This window comes from Camelina sativa, chromosome 13, assembly GCF_000633955.1.
Source record: "Camelina sativa cultivar DH55 chromosome 13, Cs, whole genome shotgun sequence".
Lineage (NCBI taxonomy): Eukaryota > Viridiplantae > Streptophyta > Magnoliopsida > Brassicales > Brassicaceae > Camelina > Camelina sativa.
In genome coordinates this window covers 20,954,848-20,964,915 of record NC_025697.1, presented here as the reverse complement: position 1 = coordinate 20,964,915, position 10,068 = coordinate 20,954,848, and the positions used below count along the sequence as shown (strand labels likewise).

General features: G+C 39.9%; 3 protein-coding genes across 5 annotated transcripts in view; 2 read left to right on the top strand and 1 right to left on the bottom strand.

The window, feature by feature from the left end:
• Positions 1–2,822, bottom strand: part of LOC104737313 (tRNA wybutosine-synthesizing protein 2/3/4) — a 5,616-nt gene extending 2,794 nt beyond the window's left edge. Inside the window, exons 1-3 of one of the 3 annotated variants that reach the window (XM_010457455.2) lie at positions 2,003–2,822; positions 1,373–1,763; positions 17–1,096 (exon numbers count right to left, since the gene is read on the bottom strand). In XM_010457455.2, coding sequence (XP_010455757.1) covers positions 17–1,096; positions 1,373–1,763; positions 2,003–2,741 — 2,210 coding nt within the window. In that variant the 5' untranslated portion in view covers positions 2,742–2,822. The remainder of the gene's footprint in view (positions 1–16; positions 1,097–1,372; positions 1,764–2,002) is intronic. The other 2 variants (XM_019235129.1, XM_019235130.1) reach the window with 2 other exon arrangements.
• On the top strand, positions 4,280–5,758 carry LOC104737311 (ATP synthase gamma chain 1, chloroplastic). The gene has a single exon (XM_010457454.2). It carries the CDS (start codon positions 4,406–4,408, stop codon positions 5,531–5,533), a length of 1,128 nt encoding a protein of 375 aa, XP_010455756.1. The 5' UTR covers positions 4,280–4,405; the 3' UTR covers positions 5,534–5,758.
• On the top strand, positions 9,107–9,613 carry LOC104738437 (F-box/LRR-repeat protein At3g58980-like). Its single transcript, XM_010458613.1, has one exon. The coding sequence runs from the start codon at positions 9,107–9,109 to the stop codon at positions 9,611–9,613; it is 507 nt and encodes a 168-aa protein (XP_010456915.1).

Here is a 10,068-nt window from a genome sequence, read left to right as displayed (position 1 = left end):
TTTCAGGAATACTTACTTCTGTGGAAGCTCATCCAAAAGCTCTTCCGGTAGGCCTTTCTGTTTAAGTACAGATGTTATATCTTCTCTCATTCTCTGTACTGGGGATTTTGCAACTTTTTTGGCTTCAAAAGATACATTAATGAGTTTTTTAGCACCATGTTCCTTCAATAGATTCAAAGCTGCTAAGCTGGATATATCCTTTAACGATAGACCCTTTATTAGGTTATCATCCTCTGACCCTTCTTTGTCTTCGCCCAAAAGCTGCTTCTCATGGAAAAGTTCAGAAAACTTTTCAGTCACAGGAAAGCATATACAAAGACCTTTTTCGTTTGAGTAAACCTTCCTCTCAAGGTCTAACCATCCGAAATTTTGAAGTATGTCTTTGCCAAACTTTGCATACTTTCTTTCTAACTGTATCACCCATGGTTGAGACAGAGACGTTTCAGTCTTCAAATCTGCATTGTTTTTATTCGATTCTATAGAAACATCTTCAGGTTGAGGAGGAACAAGATTTTCACTCATAGTCACAGATTGAACCAAGTTGATTTTCACTGGTTCACTAAACTTTGTCCCAAAAGCATAGCAAGCAGCTCCACCACCAATGACGATGAGATCATCACCAAGAACGCTGGCTGTACTTCGAACAAACAACTCTTTATTCATGAATTCCAATCTCACACTTCTCCACATTCGGTGCTTCAGATCTAGCAACGTCAACTCTTGACAATTTTGTGAGACAGGACAACCTCCGATGATGCCAATAATATGCTTATAAACAAACATTGAGTGGGAAAATCTGCCATGAGGCCATTTTCCAGAAATCACTTCAAGTTTCCAATAACAGCTTTGGACATCAAAGCTGTATAGATCATTGAGTACATTTTCTCCATTGTACCCTCCAAACATGAATAACTGAGACTCATATGCAACCATAGCATGAGAGTGGCGCGCACAGGGCCATTGACCGTGTTGTTCAATTTCTTTCCACTGAAGGTCCTTTGTATCCAAAATGTGCAAAGAGGAAACTATCTTATCATTGTAGAGCCCACCAAATATGTATACTTTTGAGCCAACACTGGCTGCTGCATGCCGATGCCTGCTCAATTCAAAGGATTTGCATTTAGAAGAAAATTTGAGTAACAATTATCTGAAAAGATGTTAATACAACAAAAACATATAATCAACCAAAGAAACGAAGCAAGATAGACATCAAACTAAGTGCAATAAATAGGATTAATAGTTTCTAAAATACAGTTGAGAGCATCTCTGAGAATTTGAGGTTCATTTAACAAAATAAACAGTACATAGAAGTTTATCATTGGAAATAGGTCAAAGGTTTGTTAAAGAAATGGACACACAAAATGACATTTACCTTGGAGGAAATTCACTTCCAATACACCTCTGTGAGCTCCATTCACCCTTGGGTATATCGAGCCTCCACACATCATTCAAAATTTTCAAGGGATCAGCCCTTCCTCCAATTACAAACATAAAATCGCCAACCATTGAAGCTGTGTGGCCAAGTCGTGCTGATGGAGATTCATTGACTGCAATCAACTTTAAGGTGCCACTTGAAGGATCGAGCAACAAAGACTCGTTTCTTCGAGCATGTCTACCAAAACCTCCAAACCCACCAAACACAATAACCTCTTTTCTGTCTGTTTTATCTATCGTACAAGCTGAGTGTCCCCAAAGGTAAAGCTTCTCAACAGTTTCCCCGACTATGGATAATTTTGAGAGCAGTATGAGATCTTGCTGAAGCCCTGCCAATGATTTAGATACGGAAACTGGCTATCACGTTTAAAATTTGAAAGTTATCCTGCAAACCAAGTAGACATAACTCAAAACTCTCGACCATAGGATACACTACCTCCAGTATAAACTAAACAAGACTATAGTTAAACACTACATTACAGACTGACTGTAGCATATCCTATCTCATTGCACTACTCAAGCTATCTTACTAACACAACAATCACATAGGGATATAACAAAAACTTACCAGGATGCAAGTCTCCATTGTTGATACTTAAATCATGATCTCCAGCTAGATTCTCGTAATTATCATCTTCATCCACATCATTTGCATCTGGATTCTTGAAACCATTACTAGTCAAAGCTACACCAAACCCAACGGTTCGCTTCCTATTCGCATCCATCTTCTCATTAGCAATATCAACTAGAAACTTCACATACTCAGGTGAAACCATCAGCTTCTGTGTATCACCCAACGGCACCTCCATTCGAATAGAACATCTTATAGCTATAATTACCCTTTTGCCATCGCCGCAAGATGTGATTCCCGACTCTCTAAACCCAGCTGATATAGCAACCGCCACAAGAAACTGAGCCGAACCCAAATCCTTACATTCAACAGCAATGATCAATGGCTCGAATCGGAAGACTAATTCGCTGGGCTGGTCAACTTTTGGGTCAATCTGATTTGACTTGGAAGGGAAAAGGAGAGAAATCACCAAATCCGGATCGGCTGGATCGTGCGTGATGTAGAGCCATGACCCACCACGAGCTTTCTTCTTAGTTGAATCGTTCAATTTTGGTTTGGGCTGAGAAAGGATTGAGACTCGACCTGAGCATGAACTTGTAGTGAAGTAAGATGGGTGATGGTTGATGGTTTCGAGGAGAGGGATGATGGGTTCATCGAGATAGCCTTTGGGAGATTTATCAGTCACCGATGAACGAATTGAAGCCAAGGTCGCAGCTTTCCTCTTCTCGAAATCCATCTCCTTTGAGTTTATGTGTTAAAACCCTAACCTTTAAGGTTTCATAAACCCTTAAGAGTGTGGCGCTTTAGATCCAGTGACGAAGAAGATGACTCAGTACGAAACGACATTATTTGCTGCCGTTTTAGAAGCGTTGTGTAATTTGGATTTCGTTTCGGTTATTTCCGGTTAGGTACGGCTTTCTTTACTCGGATCATAATCGACGTAACACAAGATGCGTGAGAATGGTGTATATTTCGTGACCTAACTAAGTAGTAACTAACATCAAATTTTTGTAGGTGATGAAGGTCTTTGTGTCTTATTATATATATTGAAGTTGCTTACACTTTGCACTATCAATCTATTTCTCACTTGTCTTTTTCTTTTAAAGTTTCATTTTCCAATAAAGATATCGAATTCGATGGATCACTATATTCATTTTACTTAAGAGTGATGGTAGTCAATCCAAGTTAGACTGCTCCCTGTGTTGATATTGTAATCTTTGTTCGATTGAGATTTTCTAAATTATCAGTCGAGCAAAAGGTTCATATTAATACGGGACAGATTTAACGTGGATTGTCTCTATTAGCCCTAAATATGATTAAAGATTCTTTCCATCAGGTACGGTATGCATCGAAGGTTGATTTGATTCTTACTTAAAATAAATAAATAGAATGTTATTAGATTGTCGGTTGTAATTTATGGCGATGAATTATTGAGTTTGTCCACATCCATAAGAAACTGAGCTTAGTAGTAATAATAAAAGATAAAAAGAATGTTTGGTGATGGAAAGAGGACAAAACGTAAGACTAAAATCTTGTTCATAGCAAGGTTGAGAATTTTTGTGGTTTCTATGATCATATTAAGCATATTCCAAGTGCTGGCTAAAAAAGAGAAGCATATTCTAAATATGCATGTATTATTTCGGTTTCAATTGTAGTTTGACAAAAGTAAAAATAAAAAAAATTCTATGTGTTGACTACCATGTATTAATTGTTTCGGTTTCAATTGTAGCCAGAATTTTATTTTGATGAAAGTTGATTTTTTTAAAAAATATATATATATTTAATTTGATGAATAAAATTTTATAAATTTCTATGTGTTGTATATAATTTAATTATTTCAATGTAATATGCTTATTGAAATATTCTGGATTTTGAAGCAATTAACAAAATCAAACCAGATAAAACTTCCACTTGTAAGGAAATCTGATTGGTATATATGTTTTGTAATTGAACCAATTACACCATACCAAATCACACTAAACCAATCCGAATAACACTAATTTCTATCCTTTCTTAATTAAATCAGATATTTTCAAAATCAAAACTCATAACGCATAACATTGGTTGGCTGGTAAACAAAGAACTAGATATAACCCACACACACACAAAAATGGGAATTTTTTTATGAAGATCTCGAACTATCCACTAATACAACGCCATGTCAACAAAGAGGATCCCACCATTGGGCAGACAGACTCCAAAGACTCAAAGGCTAAAAACCTTATCTCCAAACCCAATCTCATTACCTTGGCTTCCCTCCACTCAAATCTCTTCCTCTCTTCTTTCTTCTTCTTCTTCTTTCATACAATCAGAAGAAACAGAGATAAGGTTAAGCGAAAACAACAAAACAAAAGAAGAAGAATAAGAAAAACAAAACCTTCTCTCTCAGAATCAAGAACAATGGCTTGCTCTAATCTAACAACAATGTGGGTTTCATCAAAACCATCTCTTTCTGATTCCTCTTCCTTATCTTTCCGATCTGTTCTCAACCCTCTTCTCCTCCCTAACCACACTACCTCTCCTCCTTCGAGATCTTCCTCTGTTTCACCAATCCAATCGTCTCTTCGTGAGCTCCGAGACCGTATCGATTCCGTCAAGAACACTCAGAAGATCACCGAAGCTATGAAGCTTGTCGCTGCTGCTAAAGTCAGGAGAGCTCAAGAAGCTGTCGTTAACGGACGACCATTCTCTGAAACCCTAGTTGAGGTTCTTTACAACATCAACGAACAGCTTCAAACCGATGATGTCGATGTGCCTTTAACCAAGGTCAGACCGGTTAAGAAAGTGGCACTCGTTGTCGTAACCGGTGATCGTGGATTGTGCGGTGGATTCAACAACTTCATCATTAAGAAAGCAGAGGCTAGGATCAAAGAGCTTAAAGGTCTTGGTCTTGATTACATAGTCATTAGCGTGGGCAAGAAGGGAAACTCGTATTTCCTCCGTCGTCCGTACATCCCCGTCGACAAGTTCCTTGAAGCCGGAACTTTACCGACGGCCAAAGAAGCTCAAGCTGTGGCTGATGATGTCTTCTCTCTGTTTATAAGTGAAGAAGTCGACAAAGTCGAGCTCTTGTACACAAAGTTTGTGTCTTTGGTCAAGTCAGAACCCGTGATCCACACGCTACTGCCTCTATCGCCTAAAGGAGAGATCTGTGACATTAATGGGAACTGTGTTGATGCTGCGGAAGATGAGTTGTTCAGGTTAACGACGAAAGAAGGGAAACTGACTGTTGAAAGAGAGACTTTTAGGACACCAACCGCTGATTTCTCTCCCATCTTGCAATTCGAGCAAGACCCTGTTCAGATTCTTGATGCTTTGTTGCCTCTGTACCTTAACAGTCAGATTCTTAGGGCTTTGCAGGAGTCATTGGCTAGTGAGCTTGCAGCTAGAATGAGTGCAATGAGCAGTGCTTCGGATAATGCATCGGATCTTAAGAAATCGCTTTCTATGGTGTATAATAGAAAGCGTCAAGCTAAGATTACTGGAGAGATTCTTGAGATTGTTGCTGGAGCTAATGCACAGGTTTGATTTGTTTGGAACTGTCAAACTCTTTTTTTATTCTCGTTATCGTTTGTATAATGTATAATGGTAATCTCTAGAACAACTCCTTATAATCTTTTTTTCTTCATATAATCATGCAATTACAAACAAAGTGCGAGGTTGTATCTATTTTGGCCTTTCATTGGATAAATTGATGGAAATCTTTGTTGAATATTTTGTGGATGATGAGCCTTTTTGTAGAATCCTTTTGAAGGAATAAGATTTGTTTTTTTCTTGTTAGTTGAATCCTATTCAATTGCTGTTATGAAGGATCTTATCTTAGTTAGGCATAACAATGCATCATTCTTGGCTTTATGATTCAACTTTAACCAAAGGAGCTATCTTATAAGCAAGAAATTGATATGGGAGAAGCTGACCACTTAGGTGGACAAAGAGCAATGGGGATCCTAATATAAGTATGGTTTGTGTCAATTACATACTTGTATCATAAAGGAAGAAAAGCAAACGACAAAAAAGAAGAAGCTAAGAAAGATGCATAATCAAGAATAACTATGGCTATTGCTTTCTCATACTCATCTGCAACTCGAAGCTCCCGAGTAAGCCCTTTGGGCAATATATCTGTACATACACAACCAATTTAGAGAACCGTAAGAAGAAAAAGGAGACGACGTAAATCTGATACATGTTTACATAGATAGCACATAGAGTCCCCATGCCACGTTAAACGTGAAGAGAGCTGGAGGAAGCAAAGCCATTTTAAGTTTTAACTAAGTATATATATGGAGAAGCATTCACCAAAATTTAATAACAACTTGAGAAAGTTTTGAACCAAAAGCCCTGCAACAACACCCTGAATTTGACAATCAAACAAGAGTCATATAATATAAAAAGCTTTGAACGGAAAAAAAAAACAAAATTGAGATTGAAAGAGGAAATATATATATTTTTTCTTGTTAAATTTTATACAAATAAAAAAAAGGTTCACATTTTACAATGAAACCCCAAAAAACCAAAACCTAGCTCTTTAGCAGAGAGAGAGCACCGGGAACATTTTACTTACTACATAATATGAGCTTTGCCACACTTAAAGTGGGCTAGTGATACAACCGAAATAATAGCCAAGGAGAGAGATTCCGGAAGCTGGGTCCTTCGACGAGAAAGAGATTAGGCGGTTCCGCATCGTGCAACCTATTAGAGTCTTAGTAGCTGCGAGAGAACGAGATTCCGTTGAGAAGACCCTACGGTTTCGTTCCTTCCAGATTTCATATATCACCGTTTGCAACAAGAGCTTAAGGATCTTACTTGCGAAGGCAGGAGGAGAAGATTGGACATTAAGCACCTAGGAGAATGCACTTACTAGTGAAACCAGAGGGTTAGGCAAGATTCTCGCCGCTAGAGAAACCCACAGGGCCGTAGAATATTCACATTCGAAGAAGAGATGGTGATGAGACTCCAACCCGGAAGTCCAGAGAACACAAGTTGCAGGAACAGTTAACCCCCACCGAGTTAACCTATCTCTCGTGTTCAACCGTCCTTGAGCAGCCAGCCAATGGAAAAATGAGAACTTTGGTACCACCTCCTTAAACCAGACACTTTTAAACCAAGGCACTGAGGGAGAGCTCTCCCGAGTTTGTAACCAAGTCCCTTTTGATGAGAACTTCTCAGCAAACGAACCTGAGGGTTGCCTCCATTGGTAGTGATCAGGACCCCCGAGAGGGAGATGGCGGTTGCATAGCCAAGAGACAGATTTGCAACTGTTCTGCTTGGTGAGACCTTGCATTAGGCATGCACCACTGTCCATTGCGAGTAGCCTCCCAAACCTTAGCCCATTTGGGGATACGAAGCTTCCTTGGTCCCAACTCACCAAAGAGATCAATTAGGGGACCTAGACACGTCCATGAATCAATCCAAAATAGAGCCTTAAGCCCATCACGAACCTGGAAACGGAACAATCTCTTGAAAGTAGATTTGAGTTCAATCATCTTCCTTATGCTCCAGGACAAACGCGAAGAACTCTCCATTAACCAGTAGTTTCTGCGGTCGAAAACATTAAAGTCCAGCCACCTGACCCAAAGGGAACCAGACCTGGTGAAAAGGTGCCACACCTGCTTCAGTCTGAACATTGTTGCGAATTCTTCAAGGGAGCAGATGCCCAGACCTCCCTCTTGTTTGGTTTTACAGAGGTCCGACCATGCTACTCGTGCACCTCTTGCTGAGGAGGTTGCGTTTTTCCAGAGGAATGTCGCACAGAGGGAGTCAATCTTCTGGTAAAGACCCTTTGGAAGGACAAACACTTGGCTCCAGAAATTTATTTTGCCATAAATAACAAAAACAATAGGGGAATTTTCCCTGCATATGATAAATACTTGGCGGTCGAAGAATGCAACTGGTTTGTTATCTTTTGAATGAACAGTTGAAGAGTAGGCAGAGACAGCTTGGTGTGGGGCTTAGGGCAACCTAAGTATCTAGTAGTAAAGGAACCTAGTTTAATTACAATCAACTCAGATAGCTCAACCGCTTCCACCTCGTCAAACCCTCCAAAGAAAAGCTCAGATTTTGTTAGATTTATGTCAAGCCCAGTGAAAGAGTGAAATAGCTGAAGAATGTCACAAATTCCGCTCAGGGAGTGATGCGACCCATCAAAGAATACAAGGAGATCGTCAGCGAATGCCAGGTGAGTGAGACAAGGAGAGATACACAGAGGATGTGCAGAAAACTTGCCTTGCTCAGCCCCCACGTCCAACATCCTTAAGAGAACCTCCATGACCATGATGACCAAAAATGGTGAGAGGCAGTCCCCTTGTCTTAACCCCTTCTCCCCTTTGAAACAACCCGCTAGCTCACCATTGATTGCTATGGAGAACTGCGGTGTAGATATACACTCCTTTATCCATGCTCTAAAAAGCAGAGGGAAAACTTGAGCTTCCAATATCCTGATGATGAAATCCTAGCAGACGGAGTCAAAAGCTTTCCTGATGTCCACTTTAAGCAAAGCACTCTTGGGGCAAGACGCTTTACCGTAGTTGCAAATAAGTTTCGAAGCCAACAAAACATTCTCTCCAAGACTGTGCCCACTCAGAAACGCTGCCTGGTTTGGAGATATACAGCCTTGAAGAACTGGCTTTAAGGTTGACTACAAAGCTAAAAGGTTGATCACTCAGAAACGCTTAGTGGTTTCTAATTGCTTTAGGTTTTTTGATTTAGGGTTGATAGAAGCATGACTGGGTTCAGGGATCTACCTTATGATATGGTTTAGAGTGTGGTTTTGTTTACCTCTGCAAAAAATTCTGCGTTCGTTAAGCTACTTGCTCCGGAGCTTCATAGTCTCTTTGATATCATTCTGTCTCTTCAATACACGAACGTTCAGGGGTACGGAGACGACTTTGCCGAGTTTGTGGCAAGCACTTCTCGTTTGAACAGCACAACTCGGGTGAACAAACTGGTCATTGATTACCACAGTCCGATGGGGGTTCGTAGAAATCATCTGAGTAAGCTGAAATCTTGCATAGAACACCTTACTCCTAAAGGTCTCCTGGACGCTGAAATCAATGTTGAAGCTGGTTCCATCGAATTTCCTCCTGGTATCTTTAAAGCAAAACCATGGAGAAGTTGAAATTAGGCAAAGACTTCAGAGTTAGAACACTTCCTAGGAATGCTTTTCTCCCTATGCTCGAGAGCCTCATTCTGAACTCAGTTAGATATGATACTCCTCCGTGTCAGATTTGTGTGTTCCAAAAATTTTTGGCTGCTTGTCCTGCCTTGTTTTCACTAGAGCTTGCTGGTGTCACATGGGATATGTGGAGGTGGGGAGGAGTGATTTCTAGTCCTAGTCTTACAGTCCTTTGGATTGTTAAGGACATTTATATTCCGCTGGTTGACTTTACAACCTTGAGTTTTGAGACACCAATGCTCGAGCTTCTCTACTACCGTGATTTTGTACCACAAACCTATGGTGTTGTGAACTTTGATTACTTGCATACAGCTCAATTGTCTCTGCATTTGAGGGAGAACCAAGCCTTTGATGCAACCAGGTTTATTGAAGCGCTGGGTAATGTGAAAACATTGAACCTATGGTCTGCAGACACTCTAAGGGTAAGAGAAAGCTAGTTTTTGTATCTGCTGAAGTTTTTTTTCCCACACTGACCAAGAACTCTCCTAGTCTCAAACGTGTCACAGTATCTAGTAACCTTCATAACAGTAGTAAAGCCGACCAAATTTGTGAGTGCCTAGAAGGGTATGCGTGCCTCTCTGAATCAGGGATAGAAGATTTTCGAGTAACATCTTTAAACCATATTACCATCTTCGAGTTGTCTCAGTTCTTACAAATATTAGCATGCCTCATACTTGTTTACATAAACTATCAGATAGGTGCAAAGGAAGCGCAGGGCTAGTTGTGAGAGACATAAGGAATCTCTATTTTTGAACAATTCTTGAGTTCACTCCTAAGGTGAACCCCTTTGTTCACTTCTCATTATTTTAGTCAATGAGAATCTGACATGTCATAATGCATTTAAGAACCTATTCATTCACCTTCTTATAAAATAAGGAAACAAAATCTGTAA

Bases quoted from the DNA above. Each gene is read 5' to 3' on its own strand.
- LOC104737311 (XM_010457454.2), top strand. From the start codon at position 4,406: ATGGCTTGCTCTAATCTAACAACAATGTGGGTTTCATCAAAACCATCT.
- LOC104738437 (XM_010458613.1), top strand. From the start codon at position 9,107: ATGGAGAAGTTGAAATTAGGCAAAGACTTCAGAGTTAGAACACTTCCT.